The following is a 23077-nucleotide window of genomic DNA, read 5'->3' as shown; positions in this document are numbered from 1 at the left end:
GCGGGCAGGTTGGATGTGGGTGGAGGAGATCAGACTTAGTAAAAAAAAAAAAAAAAAAATCCCATTTAAATGGTTGAAAAACTAAAATTAAGGAAGTGTTCCCATCAGCGCCGTTTGCTCGGAAAGTCTGGATTTGTTTGATCCGCCTCAGTTTTACCGCTCATTCACGCCTCCTCAATAAAGTGAACGCTTGTCTTGGATGACAAGACTGCTACGCAGGACAACGTTGGTTAATACAACCTAACTTGACGTACATGCATGAAGGTATCCTGCATTACCCAGCGGATGAAAATCGAGACCGAGGCTAGTTGTTCAATGTTGGCCTTCTGAGGCAACGCCACCACAGGTGAGCAGGGGAATTTATTCAAAAGGTTGGGTTCGTTTTACAAAATGCCCCGTGGAGGAAATTTGGACCTTAACTTAGCTAAATGTTGCTAGCCCAATCAAACAGAATCCCCAGTTGTAGCTCTACTGAGTAAGAGAACAACCAAGAAGTGCTGAATTCAAACAGCTCAACTCCAGGATTCTTAATGGCAATCATGGTATTCCATCCTAGAAACTGTCTAGCTTGCATACCTCTGCATATTAAAGCCGTCACTTTAGATGCACGATCAATATTTCTTAACAGTATTATTACCGTGGCTGATTTATCATTTTTAATTAAACAATTCCAAGCCAAACACTGTGGGCATCCTAAATTGTGAGGTTCAACAAATCAGATTAACAGCGGAACCCTCTGTCTGTTAATCAAAACAGTGCTTATGTTCAAATACTGGGCGTTTAATTACTAATTTTAGTGTTGCTGCAAGTCTGCTGGCAGGGATTCTCGCTGGTGTTTCACGCACTGATGAGATGTGATATTGGTGCTTCCAATCAAGACGCTCTCAAGGACGGGAAACAATGAAATTATAATTTTTGGTCCAACGTGATAATATTATTGCTAATTCAGATGCAGTTTCATTTCGGTTTCGCAGAAACACCGTGGGCAGTCTTGGCCTGTTCCTGCAATTACGGGGAAGAAAAATGAGCAGTGGATCCTGTATCAGACCCTCAGTATTGCATTTCACAGTGAATTGCTTTTTATTCAAGCTTTTTTTTTTTCTTCCTGAAATTAAAGGCCGTTTCAAAGAATCCTGTGCTTGTGTGTCTGTAGGATTTGCCGCTAGCTAACCAGGAAGTGGTGGAATTTGTTAAGGTCAGGCAAAAGGCCACCTCTGTTGTCATGAAAGAGGCATGAACTGAAGTGGAAGTGGTCAATTTGGAGTCATTTTAGAAATAATCAGCATATTTGGTGGCAGAGATGCAGCAAAACCCTCCCATTAAGCCAAGTGTAGTTTATACATAGAGATTAGGAGACTCCCATATATAAAAACATAAGGAGGCATGTAGCTGTTATTTATTGTTATTATTGTGAGGTGTTTTTTTTTCAGCCTTCTCATTCTACTAATGTACACCTCATACTGGAAGACGCCACCACACATTCCATGTGGCTGAAAACAATCTCTACAGCGTTGCCCCGGAGACCTTCTTCCTTAATAAGGCTGTGGCTGACTGGCTGATGGGATGGGAGAGTGACAAGGGAGGCTGTGGAGGTTGCGTGTAGAAGCGGAGTGGTGGGGCGGCTGGTGGTGGTGGTGGGAGGGGGCGAGCTAAACTGTCCAGAGAGATTTCTATGCATACTAAACAGGCACTGAGACTCGCCGGCTAGGATTTTTCATCAGTTTGCTGCGAGCGAGGCTCTCCGCCGTCCTGTTTGCCGCCGCGCCGAGGCATTTTTTTTTTCCCCTCCAGGTGGTTCTTCAACGGCACCCGAGCCGGCACATCAAAGAGCTGCTCTTGATCTTACCACTGCCTCATTATACAGTCAAACACAGAATGGCAAAAAAAACAAACAAAAAAAAAACAAGCCACAAACAAACATGCACACGTAACCGCAAGCAAAAAAAAAAAGAAAGAAAGAAAGAAAACAGGAAAAAAAAGGGGGGAACCTTCTTACCTTCTGTGGGTGAGGTTTTCAGCCGTTTGCACAGTCCCTCGACACCCCCGTAGTCCTCCTGGAGCTTGACCGTCGCCTCCGTGCCGCGCAGCTCCATGAGCGAGCGCAGCTCCATGAGCGAGCAGCCGAAGCCGGCCGCATGGTTGTCCTCATTTCTTTGGTTCTTGGCGTAAAAATCACTGTTGGACATGTCCCCCATTGTGACAGCTCGTCAGGTCAGTTCGATCGGCGGCGCCTGTTATTGCTTAAAGATCAATCGATGAGACGTGCGCGGCAGCGTGACGAGCTCAGTCTCATCCCAAAATAATATCCGGAGTAGGGGTGGGTGGGTGTGTGTGTGTGTGTGTGTGGGGGGCTTTAAAAAAAAAAACAACAAGAGGTACCGAGCAGGTAACGGCAAGTGAGGAAAAGGGGAGAAACGACAGACAGTGGTTGCTTACAGCAGGCAGCCTCGGAGTTTGGGGAGGAAAAAAAACAATTGGAGAAGGATTAGCGGACGACCGTCGGACAACGACAGCCGGCTCCCCCTCAAAAAAAGGGAAAAAACGTCAAAAAGAGAGGCTAGAAGAGCGGAGCGCGAGAAGAGGAGGGGGCGGCGGAACGCGAGCGGGGAGCATCCAGGTGAGCGTCGGACAGCCCCGAGTGGCCAGTCAGGTTCCTGAGGAGGGCACAAAGATGGTGGACGCGCGTCCTGTCGGCTCTCAGGCTCACCACGGCTGCAGTCCGGACCCACTCCGCGCGTGGCTTCCCATCGCTTCGGATTCTGCTGTTGCCTCCTGCGCCGCCTCTGCCTCTACATGGTGGTCTTCCCCATCACTGCTACGGAGATGCAGAGAGAGCGAGAGAGGGAGGGAGGGAGGGAGAGGAGAAAGACAGAGAGAGAGAGAGAGAGAGAGAGAGAGAGAGAGAGAGAGAGAGAGAGAGAGAGAGAGAGATGGAGACGGTGAGGGAGAGGGAAAGAGAGTGAATCCGGAAGATGAAGTCAAACAGGATAGAAGGTGAGAGAGGAGGAGGAGGAGGGAGGGAGAGAGAGAGGAAAAAAAGAAGAGCAAACGAATGAGCGCCGCGTTCTCGGGGCAGGAGATGGGAGATGGTGCGCGGAGGGCTGAAGGACGGACAGCCTCTCCTGCTGCTGCTGCTGCTGTTGCTAACCTCATTCTGAGGACACATCGACCGACAGAGGAAGGGGTACGGATGGGAGGGAGTGAGGGAGGGAGTGAGGGAGGGAGGAGAGGAGAGGAGAGGATGCTCCTCTCTGGTTGCAGCACCGGGTGGCTGCTGCTGCTGCTGCCGCCGCTGTGACGACAGGCGGAGAGGCAGCACACAGCGCCGCGCGGTCACTGCGTGGAAGAGATCTCTTACCACCCTCCTCCTCCTCCTCCTCCTCCTCCTCCTCCCCCTCCTACTCCTACTCCACCTTCGCCTCCTGTGTTCTGGTCACGTTAATGATTTCAACGCGCCGCCACCGCTGCCACCGCCGCCACCGCCGCCACTCCGTCACCTGCAATTTACGCTCGGCTTTCAGCGATTGAAATCCCCAGGGTGATTTACCAGGGGGGAAGCATCCGAGGGGGGGGTCGTACTTTCATTTGTTGAGATGTTCTATGAGAGGTGAAGACCGTGATGCCCAGACATGTCAGGGACTGGGTGCATTTTGCGCATTAGAAATTATTACTTTGATTGTTTATTCGCCAAGTTGGAACATTCATTTTAAATAACTCTCATTCTCTCCGCATAAATATTGTGGGAAAGTGATATTAATGCATTGCAGCTTTATTCATATGAAGCTGCAACGCTTAATTCATATTAAATTAAAGCTTAATGTTAACCTTATCTAATGTCTAACTCCTTCCTAAGTGTGGCGTGCCACAGGGGTGAGTCTTCATTACGAAGCTATTTTATCTTTTATTGATCCCCTGAAGGAAGTCGTTTCTCTGGATTAGACCCATCCTGCTGGTAGTTCACTTAACCTTAACTGTGAGCTTTAGGGGCCTTGCTTAAGGGCCATCATTGGTTGTGATTTTTTTCTCTCTCTCCGCAATTTAAATTTGTGAAGTTTTAGGACAAAGTACTGTGCATCTTCCCTGCACTGTTGTTTAAAATGGTTGACCAGAGGGTATTTGGTCTTAGTCTAATCTTAAACTAGATCGCAGTGACAGCTCTGGGGCTCTGGAAGAATATGCCTAGGGAAACCAGGTTGGCTGACTCACCGACAGTCTTTTGTGTTCTTATTTGAGGATTCCTTTCAGTGTTTTTATTTTTATTATACATGGGATCCGTACCCGTCCATCTTCTTCCACCATTTGTCCTGCACTGAGGCTTGTGAGGTACTGGTATCTATCCCAGTTGTCTTAGAGAGAAGGCAGGTTGCCCACTGGACAAGTTGGTGGTTTAAAACAGAGACAATTACAAACACTATCCACCCTCACACAATTACGCACAATTAAGGCCTCCCTGAGCAAAATCAATAATTTTTGTTTGTACAATATTGTCACAGTGAACACAGAATTGTCTGGAGAAATGTGTTTGTTTGTACATACATGCCACACTGTGAATGATGCTGTACACAATAGAAGACATGGAGCATAAAACTAATGCGATGTAAAGAACCACAAGAAGAGGAAGGAAAAAGAGGAAGGAGTTGATGTCGATAATTAAATGCACAAATTGGAAAAAAGAAGTTAGTGTGGTCCGACAGCAAGGTAAAATCTTGATTGATCAATCTGGGTCCCAGTTTGAAAGAAAAAAAAAAAAAAAAAAAGAATTTGCGTATTTGGGCTTTTAAAACGCCAGTTTAGTGTAGAGGACACGTTCCAGTTAGCCTCACGTGCATGTCTGCAGCTAATAAATATTTTGGTCATCGATTATTCTATCGAATTCCATAGATTCATCGAGTAATCAGATAAAACGCATGTTTGCTTAATTAAAGCCCGCTCAGCAGCAGAACGCAACCATCAGTGTTGAAGTCTACACCAGACGTGTTTCAGAAGCGTCCCAGAAGCGTGAAACCGCGCCGCCCTGGTACCGTTGCCAAAAGACCGCTTCCGGCTTCTCCCAATTTCCATTGGACGCACGGAATCACGTTGTGTCACACTAAAAAGAGTCCGTGCGAAACGTGAGCTTTACCTTTAATCAAACGCCACCTCGAGGCAGAAGAAATTCCTCGATTATTTTTTGTCATCAAGTTACTGAAATGACTCGAAGAATCGTCGCAGCCCTACTTTGGACTTTGGGAGGAAGGCGAAGAACCCGGAGAGAACTCGCCGATACACAGGGGGTGGGGGGACGCTTAAACTCCGGCAGAAAGACGTCTGCGTCAGCCCTTTCCAAATGAAGCCATCATTAATCGTTTTATTGTCACCTTGGTTTTAATCAGAACAGTTAAATGTGATGATTGTTGATTCAGGAAAGCAAACAAAGGGCCAAGATCATTAAAAATAATTTACGGCAGGTAATACCCCTGAGGGCACTCAGATTCTTGGCAGGAAGGGAGGCCAGGCTGCCACGGGGGCACAGCAATGACTGGTGTCCAAGAAAAATGACTGTGTGTAATGTTCTATATATTGCAGGCACGGTGGAAAATTGCACACTTTGGGGAAAGCAGTGCCTTGACCTTGTCAACCAATATCGATGGGAGACCCAGCCAACATGTGAATATTTAGCTTTAATGGTGCAAGAACCAATTCGAGCCGCTGAGGAACTTAAGCCCTGACAGACGCGTCACACAGCATGTGTTATTACGCGTGTGGTGGCGCTCGTTTATTACAGTGTTATACCCACTTTGATTTACAATGGCTAAATCAAAATGCCGCACCGTACGAAGGATTGCTAATCCTCAACCTGTCATATGTAAATGTGTCCTGTATCCGTCTCTCGATTCATTAAAAACAGAGAAAGGAACCAGCCCCAGGCAGGACTACAGCTTCTCTCCGTTTCTGGTCCAGCGTTTTAAAATGTCTCTTGCCTGCCTGTTTGGTCCACTGGCGTGGCGGTGCACCATTAAGGCGCCAAGGCGGAAATCTGTTCATCAAAAACCAAACCAATTGAAAATAAACAGGCACTTTTTTCGGGAAACTGTATACATGCATTTGTATCCGTGTCAGAGTAAAAAGGAAACCACTCACAGCAGCCTAATTGTCACAGTCTACAGTAGAGCCATAATCAGGTTTGCCAGTTTTCTACTATTCTAGATGTATTTTCCAGTTTATCAATCAGACAATTAATGCTTATATACACCAGAAGAGCAAAATTGGCTTGTTTTTCCTGTCTGGCCATTCATTTGAATTGCTTTCAATTCCTTGGTCAGTTGAATTCTGGTTAATAAAAGAGGTAGTGTCTCTCATGGAAGGAAGAAAATAATATTTCCAGTGAGCAAGAGACAAGGCTGACTTGTTCATATAAGGTAAACACAAATACTCCCTGTCCACCTTTGTTTAAAGAGAAAGAAGGCCTACATTGCCAAAACATAATCTAATAAATGTTTTTTATATATATATATTTTTTTTCAATCTACTTGATTGTCTTTTTGAAATGTTTTTCTAACTTGTTGATCCCCACGCCAAAGAGCACCAGGAGTACACTTTTTGTTTACCACACCCTTATAGTTTGACAAATATTCCAATGTTACCTGCAGCTACTTGTGCTAACTAGCAGTATTTTTTACAGATAAAAAGGTAAAATATCTCATCCTTTTCGACCATTTTGTTATTTCATGAGACCAATAAAGCACCATTTCCAACTAATTTACCACAGATTGCCAGTGCGGCAACCTGCTGCACACCCATGCAGACTGACCGTCGAGGCAGGACGTTTCACACGGATGACGACGAAGACGATGATGGTGATGTAAGCAGCCGGCGGTGGCAGCGCTGGCGTTACATATTGCCTTGCGTGCGGCCGCCCGTCTTTAAATACCGCGGCCACGTGCGGGAGTGTGGGAGAGATTTCGATGTAGGAGGGAGCCGACAAGAGAAGAAGAGGCGAGAGAGAAAAGGGGGGTAATGTAGACGGCAAAAGAGAAAAACGTTGAGACGCGGCGGAGGCAGACGCTTAAAAGGAGGGAAAAGCAAAGACGGGGCCAGGGAAGGGGTAAGATAGAGGTGAGCTGCACTGCGAGAGCCTGAGCCGAGCGACTTCAAAGCAAATGACGCTCTGCTTGCTTCCCCCCCAACCCCCCCCCCCCTCCCTCTCCCTCTCTGTGTTCATAAAATCTAGCCACGCAGGCACAGCGGCTGCAAAGAGAATTGATTTCCTCTCTCCTTTAGAAAAAGGAGGGCGGCAAAAAAGAAGAGCCATTGTTGGTATGTCTATGCATTCGCAGATATGAAAGTATGATGGAGGCAAGCGTGTCCAAATGGCTCTCCCTCAATGTGGAGTCATTTGAACATCAAAGGGGGAGCAAGTGTCGGCGGTGCGGAGTTGTTAGTTGGCCTGTTCTGCTAATATCGCGACGGGACCTGCTGCGTCTGCCAAGTCAGTCACAGCCGCCGCTCCCGGCCCGTGCGTCTGTCTGAGTGAATCTTAATCATGTTTCCCCTGGCGATCTATCTGCAGCTACGCTCGCCGCTCGGGTATCTCTGTCAATAGCTGTCGGGTTCTAAAGAATCCTAAATAATTCAAAGAACACTGGATTGGACTCGTCACCATACGGAATCCAGAAAGATAAAAAAAAAAAAAATGTGAGAAAATAAGGATTACGGGCAGATGCTGTGAACATCTGACCGCCAAACTGTACAGTTAACTGTGCAATTATGAGATGCAAAGTGGGAGAAAAAAAAGCGGTAGACAAAACAAAAGGGCCCAGTAAAGTGAAGCAAACAGCTGCTGCTGGGCAGCTCCACTGCTGACCAGGACGTCTCAGGACGAGGCTCTCGGTTTTGGGGATTGAAAGTTATTTTCATAACAAACTCTGATGTAGCATTATGTAACATATGACTAATGAACTGTCGGATTCCCACAATTCATCTTGAGAAAAAAAAAAAAAAAAAAAAAAAAAACGGACTGCATTCTCCTTTAACACTGATCCCGTTTTGTTTTTAGCTTATTAAAATATTGGATGATGCAGATTACACATCCTGTCCCGTGGCGTCCTCGGCCTGACAGAGCAGAGCCGTCCTGCGTGTCTCCGTCCCAAAAAAATGTCCTTGAGCGCAGCGAGACGGAGCCGAGGCGGGCGCTGCGACTGCACCAACAAGCGGCAGCAGCAGCACTGGCAAAGAGCCCCCCCTGCTTGCGAGAAAAAAACAGTGCAGGAGACACGACTGCAGCGCTGCTGCACACACCTACACCTACGCGAGGCACATTCCAATTATAGACGGCGGCAAATGATTTTCGTCACATCTCTGCATCACGAGGCATTCGCGGGCGACGGGATGCTTTCACACTCGCAACTGCGGACTGCACAAATCAGCCTTTGATCAGCTGCCGAGTGCATAAGCTTCCCAATGCAACCATTAGCACTATTAGATTAGGTTTGTGCAGATATGATGTGCAACATGCAGCAAAACACTCGGCGCGACTGATAGAATCGAGAAAATTCAACGCCGCAGCAGCATTTGGGGAGCGTGCGTCTCTATGCGTCGATAATCCACAAGAGGTCAAATAAAGGCAACAAAATTCAGCAAGCAACCGCGAGAAGACTGCAGATGTGTTTTCCCCCTTAATTTCCTTTAATCTACAAAACCTGTGGTGCATTTACCAGCGCAGAGCAGGTCCAACTACTCGGAGGGAATCCCCAAAACATGCACCGCATCGCAATGCTGCACTGCATCATCCACAGGCAATGGTAAACGACACTGTCTCCAAGGTGAATCGTTATATAAGAAGCGCGCGGAGAGCCTCCGCTCAGCACATCATCACTGCTCTGGAATTGGGCTGAAAGCAGCCGTCAGGAGTCTCGATGAAGAAAAAGGTTATTCCGCCAACAAACGCTCGGGCTTGAAAAGAACGGCGGCTCGGCGACTCGTATCAGGCTGAAGTGACAACAAACGAAATTAAACGGGATGAGGAATTTGGAGACAATTCCTGCGACAATGGGGACACGTGCTGCACATCGACGGTTTGGTTCGTTTTTTTTTCCCCCCGCCAGACGAAGCGGGCGGCCCTGGCGAACAATGTTCACCGCGGGGGTTGCTGTGTGTCACTGCCGAGTGAGAATGGGAAGTGAGAACGTGACAACGAGTGATGATGTGCTGTGAGATGACTGGGTCAGGCGGGAACGGACCGAGCACGGAGCGATATGGGCCTTCGGTCTAAATAGCCCAGGCCTAATAAGGCTCAGATTTAAGTGGGGGGGTGGGGGGGTGGAGGGGAACCTCTCCACAAAGAACAAGTAGCACCTCAGTGACATGTTAGCTCGGGCCGACGGGGGCAAGAATGCATCCAACCTGGAGTATTTTTACCCGCGTGTGTTGCGCCTCTGCTGGAGGCGTGACAGCTCCAACTGCTGCATGTACGCCACGAGAGCAGAAAGCAGGAGCAGAGAGAATCTCAACCGTGGCAAATTAGAAGATAGGTGCGGCTCAAGTTAGAGAGGAACAGAGTGGCCAGGCACTCCGTGTGCGTTTTCTGGAAACAGAGTCAAGTACATCACCGATGAAGTAGCATCTTACTTTGCATAATCTCAGACTATAATCTGGTTTCGCCTAGATTATGATACGGGTCAATAATTTAAGTGTTTATATAATATTTAAACATTTATGATGGAGATTCAATCATTACTATTAGTATTAGTAGTGGTATTGTTATTGCATGGTCATAGTTAAAATTTGAATATGTTCAAAGACACATTTAAATATGGAATTTTGCCTTGGATGAGTGTTTTTTTTCTTTCTTTTACATTGAGAGTTCTCCAGGAGGAATAAGGGGATATCTATCATAAGCACAACCCACTGGGGCCACGCCACACCTGCAATCATTTGTTTGACCACTAGAGTCGATACCTTCTGGGAGACAAGTCAGACTGGGATTTCACCAAGTCATTCGCACGCTAGAGGTAACGAGACATGGCAGCACTGAGTCTGACACGAGTAGTGGCTTCACACCAACACAGGTAAAGGAAACACAGATAACAGATTCAGTCATCATTTTTTCAAGGTGGATTGTTCTGCAACTGTTGTTATAATTACAGTAAGTTACAATGTTGGCTTTCCATGACCAACACAAAGTGAGATTTTTGAATTGAATATAATGTTGAAGAGAAAAATAAGAAACACTTGATGATTTGATGATGTTTGAAAAAAATAAAAGAAACATGAAAAAAAAGGTATTATGTTTTCCAATACAAAGCATATAAAATATTGACCAGACATTTAAAAACACTGGTTTTATAAATCAAAGATGGATGATGGTTAGAAAAGAGGTTCGATATTAATTTGTTCAGTCTCTGACAGTTTGCACAGTACTCCTTCCATCTTGCTTTGGACCAGGTGGGCCCCCTCCAATCAGGCACTTGGGTGATTCAGAGACACTGCACACATGAGGACGAGATGGATGTGGGGCGAGCACGTGTAATGGCAAGGTGCAGATGGCAATTAGCCCTGCTTGAAATCTAAGCTCTTCATCATCATCTCCTGAATAACTCAAAAACATACTAGTGGTGCAGCCACGGTGTGGAAGACACACAAACACCAGGGTAAAACATCTGTCCACACACACACACACACACACACACACACACACACACACACACACACACACACACCTAAACACACACACACAGAGCTCTACTTGATTATCGCCAGCTGTTCTCATTTTGAATGGGATATGTTCAACATCAGTACGTCAAAAGTTCAGGGATTGCCTTTAGCGGAGTGCGGAGTGTTTTTTTTTTTTTTGATTTTCTTTAATGAACTGTAAAGATTACAAATGAATACTGAAAAATTAATTTGTGAATACTGCATTATGATTCCAAAGTAATGCAGGCGCATGTGGGAACACTGGCGTAACAAACAAGATAAGATGAGATGGTAATTACTCTGGAATCATTGAGTTGCGATATTAGCCGTCTCCTCAGGGACAGCGATCCTCATTCTCACTTGATGGTTTAGATTTTTTTTTTTTTTTTTTTTTTTTGGAGGGGGGCGCCTATGATCATTCTCTTTCAGCAGCAGCGACAGAATAAAGCCTTCTGTTGCTGTATAAATGCCTCTCACAGACCCTGTGCCCTCTACTTTGTGCATATTATCCTTCACCCACTTAAATTCTTCTGACTTATTTACATTTTCTTCATCTCTCTCTTTATATATGCTTCTTTCAGTCCAAATGGACACACTGTATATTCCTGTATAGTGTCTCCTTATTACTTGTGACATTTACTTCCTCTTTGGGTAATGTCTAATGTTCAGCTGCTCATATTTACAATGCTAAAACATAAAAAACTAAATCAAAATGCTGAATGACTAAAATAATGTATATCTAATTTTATATTTGTTTTTTTGTTTTTTAAGGTTTACAGGAGGCATCATGGTGGTGTAGTGGTTAGCGCTGTCGCCTCACAGCAAGAAGGTCGCCCAGGGACTGGTTGTTTGTCTTTCTACATGGCCCAGCAATAAACGGCGGACTTGTCAAGGGTGTAACCACGCCTTCACCCCAACACAGCTGGGATAGGTAACAGCAGCCCCCGTGACCTTCCCATGAGTGCAGGGGAGAAATGGATGGATGGAATTTGCAATGACTAGCTAACCAGCAAGTAGAAACTAGCAGTCAACCAGTTTGACTATGTCTTTACTAAGCCGCTGGGGGAAAAGTAAGAAATAGGCTACCCTGGGTGGGAGCAGCCCTGCCTCATTACCTTACGCACCAAGACAGAGTCGACCAATCACAAGAAGGCTAATCGAGAGGCACACCCTAGCTAGCTTAACAGATCAACGTAGCCGCCACATGTCGCAGGCTGACCAAACACGCGGAGCACTGCGAAAGCTGCAGTTATTTCTGGACCCACAGCAAACATCCCACTTTCTCAGATGCACCACTAAAAAAGCCTGAAAGCCACAGGCCAAGAAATTATACTAAGAAGCTACGGAGGCAAAAGTGACAGTTGGGAAATAAGACGCTTATCCTGCTCCGGAGTAAAACGCAGAACGTGGCTGCGGGCGGGCAGGATTTGTAGACATTTGTACTTGAAACAGGTTTATTGGCTTTACCTCTGGGCTGGGTTGGGGTGGTGGGGTGGTGGTGGGGGGATGACTATCTGAGACAACAGCCAATGCCGAATATTTAAAAGATTTGGAAAAACTAGGAAGCGTCAATGCGTTTTTAGAATGCCCATCAATCGCCAGTGTTATTTGTAAGGCTGCGTTTCTGTCCTTCCAATACTACGCAAGTCCCCCTGCTGTCACACATATTAACTTCCTGTTGCAAGGTCAATGAAGGCAGAGAGAGGAAGAGAGAGAGAGAGAGAGAGAGAGAGGAAGAGAGAGAGAAGACTGCTGTGGCCCTCTCCTTGCTCCAGATGAGTCTGTAGAAACCATTGGGGAGTTATTGTTCTAAATAAACTCTACACATGCAGGCTAAGTGGGCCAGAGGAGGAGCAGCAGAGGAGGAGCAAAGGAGAGATTACAAAGCAAAATTTAAGAGGGCTGCATCTGTACCATTAGAAAAATAATCAATATAAATTAAAAATGTATTTTTGGCTCGTGGAAGGAGCCTCTTCTCATGTGTCACCTTTATGGGAAATGAGTGTGATAGACGAGAACGAAGCAGGGAAGTTTCCTCCCGTTTGTGACCGAATGAAGACGAAGAAGTTTCCACCAGGAGTCTGGAGGAGGGGCTTGGAAGTCCAATTCAAAAGTGATGGTGTGCAGGTGACGGGAAGAGTTGGTTCCGTTTCGTCACAATGAAAACCGAGTGTCAGGACAAGATCACACACGCACGCAAACACTATTGGGAGGGTTGATCAACCGCTTCCCATCATACCGATGGAAAACAAAAAAAACTCACGTGTGACCGTGCTTATTGTCAAAGCTAGCTGTGCATATTAAACCCAATATAAAGAGACTCTTGATGAAAGCTCGAGACATCCATCTCTGACTTTAACTTCAGACATAAGACTTGATGACTCAGCTTGAAAAGCTATTTGCCCTTCTCCCTCCCTCCCTCCCTCCCTCCCTCCCACCCACCCACTCACTCCCTCTAAACCAACTCCACATTTGCCTTGAAGAAAATCACATCTTCTACGACGTGGCGTTGGATGCTTTGATACCACGAGCTGACGGTGACGCAGAAAAACGTGTTGCGATACAATCCCCACCGCCCTACCTCCCCACTTTTTTTCCTAGGTAGTGAGATAACACTTCAACGAGGAGGAGCCTTGCATTGATTTTCTTAACCCCAGATTAAAGTTTTTGAATTCTGTACCGATAAAGAAACATTTCTCGCATCGCGACTAAGCCTCCGAGCTGAAAGGGCGAAACGGCCGAGTGGGGACTGATTAGAATACATCATCCACATAATATCGACGCCGTTGACGACGAGCGCCGGCGTCTTTTCGCGGCCCCTCTAATTAACGACGAGGACAAAAGCGTTGCCGGAGTTGGACACTACTGCAATCCTGCGAAAAGCTGCTTTTGGCTCCGTGGGGCTCAAACGCCGCATCTCCCTCCGGCTCAATCCACCACCATATCTGCCTCGTCGTACGTTCCCCAGCGCTTCTCCGAGATGGATTTACGCTTTAGCCCTGTGAAGTTTATTCCTCCTCACGTTGGGGGGGGGAGAGAAAAAAAAAAAAAAAAAAAAACGAACCAAGGGTAGAAATGAGCACGTCGCGTTCGATCGGTCCGCCGGCTCTGCTGCAGCAGGGGTTTGCGGCCGAGGTCACACTTTTATTTTTAACCTCCGCACAGATGCGCAATCAATTTCCTATGACGAGCCCGCCCTGCACGGTGGACCCGGTCCTGGGTAATGGACCCGCTTGCCAATTGAACGAACGCACGATGACGACTTTAAAAGGGTGGTTGAACGGCCAAGCTCGGACCGACCGTCTGCACCGACATAAGCAGACCGGTCGCAAAACAAACTGGGGAGGGGGGGGGGGTTCCAACCGCCAGAGGTGCAGCCGGCCAGCGGGCGCACTCAGAGATTTGATGGAGTGTCGTCTTACCGCGCAGCCTCCTCCGCCGACAAACGAGGAGGAGCCGGTGCAGCGAGGACGGCCGGCGCCGGCGAAAGCGCGTGCGATCGCGACAAGCCGCTGGAAATAGCAGCTGGCGGGAAGGCAGTGGGCGAGTGTTAGAGAGAGAGAGGCTGCAGAAGAGGCGTGCGGGTGAAAGACACCTTCAAACTGCAGAGCAAACAATCGGCGCGTTTTCATCTGCGGCCAGCCGGCGCAGACTGCGGGACCTGCAGCACGGTGCGGTGAATCTGGGGTTCAGACACAGTCTGCAGATTGGACTCCTTTTTGATGCGCGTGTGTACATGCGCGTGTGTACATGTGCGTGCGCGTGCGTGCCGGGATTATTCCTGCCTCCGATCAGCCTTATCTCGCTGCAACAGATCACCTGCTTCGGATTCATCTCGCCTTTCCGACAGCCAGGCGGGGACGCTATCGGCGTTCCGGATCCATTAAAAATAAATAGAGAGAGAGGGAGAAATAAAAAAACTGAAAAAGAGAGAAAAGAGCAGGAACGACACGTACGTCGCGCGAGTGATCGACGCCCGACAAAGACTCCGTTCCCACCTCAAGACAAGGACGGTGCGTACTTACGTGGTCGCAACGTTATCGCCGCCAGCATCACGGCGACACGGAAATCCTGCCACCTCAGAGCAATGTTGCAACGGCACATGCAGCAGCAGACAGAACCGCCAACTCCACCACCACCACCACAGCTGCACGCAGTGTGTGCGTGCACGCACGTGTATGTGTGTGTGTGTGTGTGTGTGCGTGCGTGTGTGTGTGTGTGTCTGTGTGTGTGTGTGGGTGAGTGTAGGTGTGCGTGTGTGCGAGTGTGTGAGCAGACTCGATGAGCTGCACACTCACTGCTACTGCCTCAGCTGGGGCTGTCTCAATGCACAGCCTGTACCATGTCGGCAGACGGCAGGGGTGGGCGTGCGAGCTTGTGTGTGTGTGTGTGTGTGTGTGTGTGAACTATGCTGCATAGCTAAAGAGGCTCCTCTTCGTCCCCTAATTAGACAAAGCGATGGAGAGGATAGATGGATGCGTTTGACGCCGGAGCAGAGAAAATACATGAGACGTTTGGCAGCACGAGGGGGTGACGGGGGGGCGGGGGGAAATGGCAGGAACAGCGATGAGAAAATGTATATGTATGAATTTGCCGCCCCCCCAACCCCGCCATCACTCACACCACACAGAGCAGACAGACTGTATAGGTGGAATGGCGAAGGTGAGAAGATGACTAAGAGCGCGACGCGACGGAGAAGGAGAAAAGCTCAAGACGGAGCCAAGGACGAAAGTTCAAAACAGAGACGGCAGGTAAAAGCCGAGTGGTGGTGACAAGTCGGGGGGGTGAAACACAGGGATGGAGGACGGAGGAGGAGGAGGAGGAGGAAGATGAGGAAAAGGAGCGGAGGATGGCTTTTCAAGGGCACGGGTGTTTGTCAGGATCCTCGCGGGCCCCTGGGACGCCGGGACTGAAAGTCCAAGAACTTCAATTCAGCTCCAGAGGATGTGATGGATGCAGGAAGTAGCGGTGACACACAGGGGTCATCTGGCTAGCGAGCCCACCACATCAGGGGGGGGGGCTGACAGCGCCGTGTCATTTCACCGTCCCACACCCAAATCCAGGATGGCTGTTTGGTGGTGCAGTCATCATTCGTTCGTTCCTTCCAGATTTACACACATTAACTAAAATGTGTTTTTGGCTCCTCGGAGACACAGCGACGGTGCTCTGAACTTCAGCAGGATCGTTTCCATCGCGGCAAATGTCACCAAGTCAATGTTCACACTGCAGGTCCTAGCCCTCAACTTATTTACTATTTTAGTTGTTTTTTTTTGCATGGTTGTTCACATTGCAGTATAAATACAACCAGACACGAACGGTCGAGGCACCTGAAGTGAGCTGCATGTCCAGAACTAATCTCAGGAAACTGTCACCTATGGGCAAAAAGTAGGCCTGACTTGGGCCACTTTTGCCTGCAGTGCGAACGTGGCGCTTGTTGCAGAGTGATTCATTCCCCAGGTTCAAGAGTTTTCCCATATGTCAAGCGGAATATTAGCCACAACTTGTGCAAGTCTAACTGCGTGGGGGCAGAGCTGCTTTTAGTTTTCTCTTGCAATGCCCAAGGCATCCCGAGCCTCCTCCTCTGTTCACGTGCCACACCATGTCGTGTGACTTTGTGAACGAATGAGCGGGTACGTCATGTCACCCGATAATGCTAACAAGTACAGGAAGTCGGCCTCTTTTCCCCAAAATATTACCTCGCGCGACCATAAAAGCTTTTTTTTTGCTAGATAAACAGTGATACATTTCCATCAGGTGTAGTTGCCGCTTGCGATTTCCATTCCCAAGGTTAATCGAAACTCACCTTCTGGCAAAGTGCTGACTTGCTCTTTCCAAGACATCCTTCATTTTTCATGTCAGCCAGGGCCCAAAATTCTGCTGCCTTTGAAACTTTTTTTCTACCAGACAGCAGCATGCAATGGCGGACTAAGGTGCCGTCTTAAACATGCAATCACTTTTAACATTGTGTGCTATTACCATTAAAATCAACACTAGGAGAACAATTTCACACACACTCCGTCCATGCTGCCTTCTAATGTAACTGTTTATTAAAATCCTCCAAGGCAGTCTGGATAAATGGGGGCGAGTCGCCAATGCAACACCTTGTCTCCAGCAATAACGGCTGCAACAGCAGAGTCAGCATTGCAGGTGAAGGTGGTCGGAGCAGAGGAGGGGAGAATGAAGTGGGCTTTGGCAGCCAGAGGCTTAGTGCAAATCTGAGCATCTCAGAACAGTTTAACTCTTTTTTTTCCAGACAGCATGCCGGTTTTAGACAGCATGTTTGTTTGCTTTTTCCAAAAAGGAATTATTGTTTTATTTTTTTTTTAAATAATAGGGGAGGTAAAATAGAGTGCAAGTTTTCCGAAGGAGGAAGCCATAGACAGAGAGAGAGAGGGAGAGAGAGCAGTGATGGGGATCAGACACAGGCCCTGAATATCAATGCAGCATGTCTGAGGGAACTCAGAGCTGCAGTGCACCAAAAGCTGGGAAAAAGAGCACAAGAGGACGCCAGCATCACAAGGAGCCAGAGCTGGAGCTTTACTGGGGCTCCGCCGTCAGGACGAGTTACTACACACGCAATTCACTCTCCAACGCTGCAATGAGCTCCGGCCCACCACTGTTACCTGTCTGCACATGCTAAACTGACTGACCAATGTACCCCTCCTTCCCTCCAACAAACCATATACTTACCCACACACACACACACACACACACACACACACACACACATATATATGTATATACACACACACATATACATATATATATATATATATATATATATATATATATATATATATATATATATATATATATACACACACATATATATATATATATATATATATATATATATATATATATATATATATATATATATATGTATATATATATATATATATACATATATATATACATACACACTCAAAAATACACACATACATACACACATACGTACATACACACATACATATAGACTGGTGAGTCAACATTATCCTTGTCATTACAGTGGCAAGGTGCAATTTTTCTCCGCTTGTAACAGTTTTGGTAATAGAAGGCAACTCTAGTGATTTAGGGTTACATACTAGCCTTAATATTAGCTAACGTTAGCATTCATTTAGAGCATGTTTTAATGCTATTTGCAGGTGCGTTTGTAAGCTGCCGTCAAGGCGGTTGCAATGGGAAGACACCAGAACCCTAGACACCACTGGAGCTACACATACCAATTTTTTTATGACCTTAAGTCTGACGATGATCAAAATGGCGTATTGTTCCTTTTATTCTGTGGTAAAAAAACAAAAACAAAAAGCTTCTACACAGCCAGCCAGCTCGCCTAGGGAGGCCGATTCCAGACCAGTGGCTCTGACCTCAAGAGAACAGTGTATTTATCTTAGGTCTTGTGACATCTCTCTATGATTAAATGACGTTCTTTCAAGAGGCGGAAGAAACGTATTAGAGGCTTTTCATCCACTCAGGCCGAGGGCTGCTCCCCATCTTCCCCTGCAAAAGCGCCGCACGATTCCTGAAGGGATCCGTTAACCCATTAGGCGCCGCGTTTACCCCGGCTCAAACTGACTTTTCATGCCCCGTCACAGGCCATCAACCAATAACCATTAGCCTTATTAATTGCGGAGGCCCCGGCCCATCTCATGAGTGCGGCAGTAAAAACCAGCCATGGCCCCCCCCCACCCCCCACCCCCCGCACGCGCGTGCACAAGAGCGCAGTTAATGAGATGACTCCAAAAGGTCTCTAACCTTTCTTCACGCGAGGTCACCGCCACACGCGCTCCCTCCTATCTGAGGTATTAATCACAACCTGCCCGCCGCGTGCGCCACATTGTGGCAATTATCTCCACCATTTAGGAAGAAGGAAAGCTCCACGCCCATTTAGCAAAGGAGCGTCGGGCGTCCCAAAATGCAAGCTTCGTTGTTTTGTTTTGATTTTTAACTGTGGCTATTTATTTCCCCAAGTATTGATTTTGTCATATTTTACCCAGCGCATTAACTGCTATTGAAGTGTGTAAAACAAGGAATGGCAGGCACTTTGTAGAAACAGCTGCTGACCTGCAATTATGTTTTAAAGCAATAAAGCGTAAAAAATGAAAGGAGTTTCAGCGCGCTTTAGCACTCTGCGTACTTATATTACACATTAACGCCGTCATATTATGGTGGGGAAGAAAGCACTTCAGCTGCATTTTTTCCCTTCTCCTTAAAAAGTCCACTCTTTACTTCTTTTGTCTACTCCACTTTAGCACTGGGTCTGTGCTAAAAAAAAAAAAAGAAAAAAAAGAAAAGAAAGCCTGTTCTGTGACATGGCAAAAGGCAGGTTAGTGACTAAACTAAATGGGAAAAATGTAAACTAATAGGTGGCTGTAAACGGCGGGCTGTGAGAGATTGTTGTTTGATCTACAGAATTTGTCAGATAAATAATCAACCACGTCTGCTCCAACTAAATCCCACAATGAAGATTACAAATTAAAATTGGATATACAAATTATTGGCTACACGGGTCTTTCAAGAGTCATTAGCTTATGAACTGCTGCAACAGGACAGATGTTTACCAAAAAAAAAAAAAAGACATCAAATGATCAGTAAGACTTACGGCTTTAGTGAAGCGCAACCGCATATAACCTCCATCAATGAACAATGCAGCTCAGGTTGTCTTGTAGAATGACCAATCATGACTGTCCTTCACTCTTGCTTCAACTCCATTGAAATCAGTCCGCCCATTCCGCCCTCTGACCCCCAACCCGTCTGGCACCAACAACCATGGTCGCCACGTTCAGGTGTCACTTCAATCCCCTTCAATCCCCACTTTGAACCCCAGTAACTTGTCTCTAGCGCTTGCCTCATTGCTACCGTGATTGGCTGATTAGATAACCAATTAGCTGCTTTTGCTAATGGGTGATTCAACGTTTTGCCCAATGAAGTGACCAGTGAGCGCGGTTCAAATGCGTATTTACCCCAGAATGGGCCACATTTTCTTACCAAATGTCGAGAGAATTTCCAGCAGTACATCAATGCGAGAAATATCCTGCGCTTTGCTCTCGCTTTAAAATGGCGAATAGAACAAAAATACCTTGGTGTTTCCATCACCCTGTGACTCACATTATCACAGCCGAATGGCAGGCAATGCACTACGCCGAGGGCCTCATCATCCTATTCCATTTCCATCCTTTATGCCCCTCTAACACTGCCATCTCTTCTCTCTTCCTTAGCCCTTGTTCCACAAGTGATGGAGCGTCATCTAAGTCCCCAAGGACAGACACAGGCCATGTGACTAATGAAAATGCACAGGCCCGATAGCCACGCAAAGAACTCTAGACGCGTCCGTGCGCACGCCCACCCACACACGCAGCTTGGGGAGCTGTTCCCTCAGGTGCCGCGCGGCAGACCCGGAGAGAGGCGAGGGTTAGTCGGAGGAGACGGGGACGCAACACAGTGACAGACAGGAGCGCAAGGTCAGAAAACTGCGGCACAAACACGCGCACTTCCAATCTGGCAGGTAAAGTGGAAGAGCTTTGCCAGAGAAGTAAGGCTGGAATTTGCTTGTTCAAGTGTGTAACTGTCATTAATTCGCTTAGGCCTATTTCACACAAGTGTTTGACCTCTTTGTAAAATTAAACTTTGAATTGGAATTGTGGAGCACATCAACAAAAGAAACAGTTCAGGTTTGAAGTATTGGAACGTCTGTCTTTACCCTCAGTTATTGCTAATCTATGGACTATTGTCAAAAAAAAATAAAACAATTTCCAAAGCCAGTTCAGTGTATTTTGTGAAATACTGAGTGAGTATATACTTAAGCAGGTTTCTGTAAATGATAATAATACTAATAATACTATTAACATAAATTAAAACCTTGTGGGCTGCAGGTTGATATATAGGATGATATATGAGAGACTGTGAGAATTGAAATCTATTTTGCAGGCCTATAATACCTGCTGGAGAAAACCATTGACCCGACTGAAAAAGGTCTTTATTCCTGATTGGATGACCCCAAGGAGCAAAGCAAATACACTGAAAAGAAAACACTGCTGCACTGATAAGTGAGTAAAGCTGTGTTACTCAACCAGTCGCGGGGTGGGAGTCAATAATGAGCCATTCATCTACCTTGGCTTGCTTTGATTTCCCCCACGTTCTTTACAGCTAGTATATGGGCACCGGCATCATTTCGGCCATTTGTTCCCATTGATTGCAACGACAGGCTTGAAAGTGGCGGTTTCAATTCAGAGACCGAAGAATAACGTGTTTTATTGAGCAACGTCAAAGATGTTGTGTCCCGTTGGGGATAAACAGAGCTTCCTGAAAAGGGCTGTTAGGAAGGTGAAGTTCATGGCGTAATCTCAATGCTATTGACAAATAAGTACGATTCAACTGTGCAAGTATTAAAAGACCAAAACCATTTTTTTTTTTTTTTTTTTTTTAAATGGTGCATCTCCTCCTTCCCCTCCCTGACAAGCACACCATCTTCAAACAGATAAATTCACAACTTATGTCTTTGTTTTCAGGGGGACGGTAGAGACTAATGCCTGGTTGACGTCAAGAGTCAGGATTAGGCTACAGCAGAGGATTAATCAGTTTTGCATATCTGCACGATTACAGAGGACAACAAAATGGACCCACTATGAACTGATGATTTTTAACTCAGCGGGGCATCTGTTCAATACTGGGAAATACAAAAGCCAATGGAAATGCAAAGTCGGTTTCTTTTTAAAGATTGTATCTCAAGGCAAGATGAACAGACGTGTTGATTGGCTTAAGGAAAAAGAAAAACAAGACCTCTCTTTTCTCAAAGATTACAAGCAACAGAAAGAGCTTTACAGTCAACCAGCCACTGACAACCCCTCCTCCCAAAAAAAAAGGGTTAAGCTTACATGTAGGTGCTGTGAGGGGGTGAACACTGAAATACATCCCATGAAGTGGCAATCATGGAAATTTTTCCCACAGTCAAATCTTTTCCCATGGCTGACAACATCAGAACCTGGTAGCCAGCAGTAGAGACGGGGAGGTCTTATTTATTGACAGAGCTGTCCGTCAATATGTCACTCAGAAAAGCTGACGTGCCAATAATTAAATTTAAAGACGTCCCTTGAGGCCGGATGCTGTCATAAAAGGCTTTGGAAATACAGGGATGACAAACAACCTGGAAACTGAGGCGCATCCCTGAGACATCAAGAGGAAAGTCAAACAACAGGCTCAACTCAAACTCAGACAAGCATACACGCACTTCTGTTTATCTTCCTATTATTATGTATTATTATTAAATCAAGGGAACTTTGAGCAAAACTTTCCATTTTTGTACATCAGAATCTGCTCCACTAAACTTGGTCACAGGAGTTCAGGGTGTTCACAGTGTGCTTCTCTCCCTCTTTCCATTTTTAATACTTTTGTGCTTGACACATTCCTCTGGCGAATGATTTCATGCCCTCGAAAAGTTCCTGTTGCTATGCAACTGATCTGCCTGGGACTGAGAATAATGCTAGCTCACATAAGCTACATGGAGGACAGCCCCCTAACACACACACACACACACACACACACACACACACACACACACACACTCTCTCTTTGTAAAGAGGGCTGTTTGGCTAGCTAGCATGTCCAAAAGGTCTTTAGTTTGTACTGGACTGTGATCACACTATTGTAATCCACAATTTCTTTCAATACTCAAAATGATAATTACAAATGTTTCCAGCAGCTTTGAATGGATCATAAATTAATGTGTTGTAATTTGAGCCATCTAAATTAGAAAAAAAAATAATCCAAAAATAACTCAAGTGTTCAAATATTTAACAGAACTTTGCAAAGTTGTGTGTCTGAGAACTGGGCTGAGCCGCGGAGCTTTGATGACTTTTCCAAGAGGACTTAAGCCACAGACATATCGGACTGAGCTCTGGTATGACGTCGTGGGCCAGCTGGAGAGGAGCTCAGACTTTGCTTCAAACTTTGAGGATTAAAAAAAGTTGATTCTTCTCATTTTTCTTCTCTCTTCATCTTCTTCTTCATCATGCAGGACGCATGTGGCTGCTGGAGGCGACTTCATGGCCTTCCTTGTACACTCAACTGGTACTTTGACAACATTTGGTTCGCATGCAATCGCACATATGGGCTGATTGAGAAGGGACAAGAGCAGAACACACAAAGCAGAGGCGATATAAAACCCATGCAGGTCATAACACATTGGCCAATCAGAAGCCTGAACTACAGAGAAGGGCTCAACAACAACAAAAGCCCAACACAAGAGGGGGCCAACTGCAAGTTGACAGTTCTGACTTGAAGGTGGAGAATGCCACTGTTTTGGTTGTTCCCGTATTTTTATCCAGTGCTGCTCTGGAGATGAAGTTGGATAAACAAATGTTGCACTCAGAAGCACGACATCACAGAAAAAGGACCCCAACCTGTCTAA

General features: G+C 46.3%; 1 protein-coding gene across 13 annotated transcripts in view; it reads right to left on the bottom strand.

The window, feature by feature from the left end:
• atp2b2 (ATPase plasma membrane Ca2+ transporting 2) overlaps positions 1-23077 on the bottom strand; it is a 103518-nt gene that overhangs the window by 60355 nt on the left and 20086 nt on the right. For 5 of the 13 annotated variants that reach the window (XM_076025337.1, XM_076025335.1, XM_076025332.1 and 2 more), the window contains exons 1-2: positions 14697-14955; positions 1997-2815 (exon numbers count right to left, since the gene is read on the bottom strand). In XM_076025337.1, coding sequence (XP_075881452.1) covers positions 1997-2195 — 199 coding nt within the window. In that variant the 5' untranslated portion in view covers positions 2196-2815; positions 14697-14955. Of the gene's footprint in view, positions 1-1996; positions 2816-14696; positions 14956-23077 lie in introns of those variants that run through there. The other 8 variants (XM_076025325.1, XM_076025331.1, XM_076025334.1 and 5 more) reach the window with 4 other exon arrangements.

The sequence above is a fragment of the Nelusetta ayraudi genome, unplaced genomic scaffold (genome assembly GCF_046127955.1).
Source record: "Nelusetta ayraudi isolate G7.1 ecotype Tasmania unplaced genomic scaffold, CSIRO-AGI_Nayr_v1 ptg000017l, whole genome shotgun sequence".
Taxonomy (NCBI): domain Eukaryota; kingdom Metazoa; phylum Chordata; class Actinopteri; order Tetraodontiformes; family Monacanthidae; genus Nelusetta; species Nelusetta ayraudi.
This window is presented reverse-complemented; position numbering and strand designations above follow the sequence as displayed.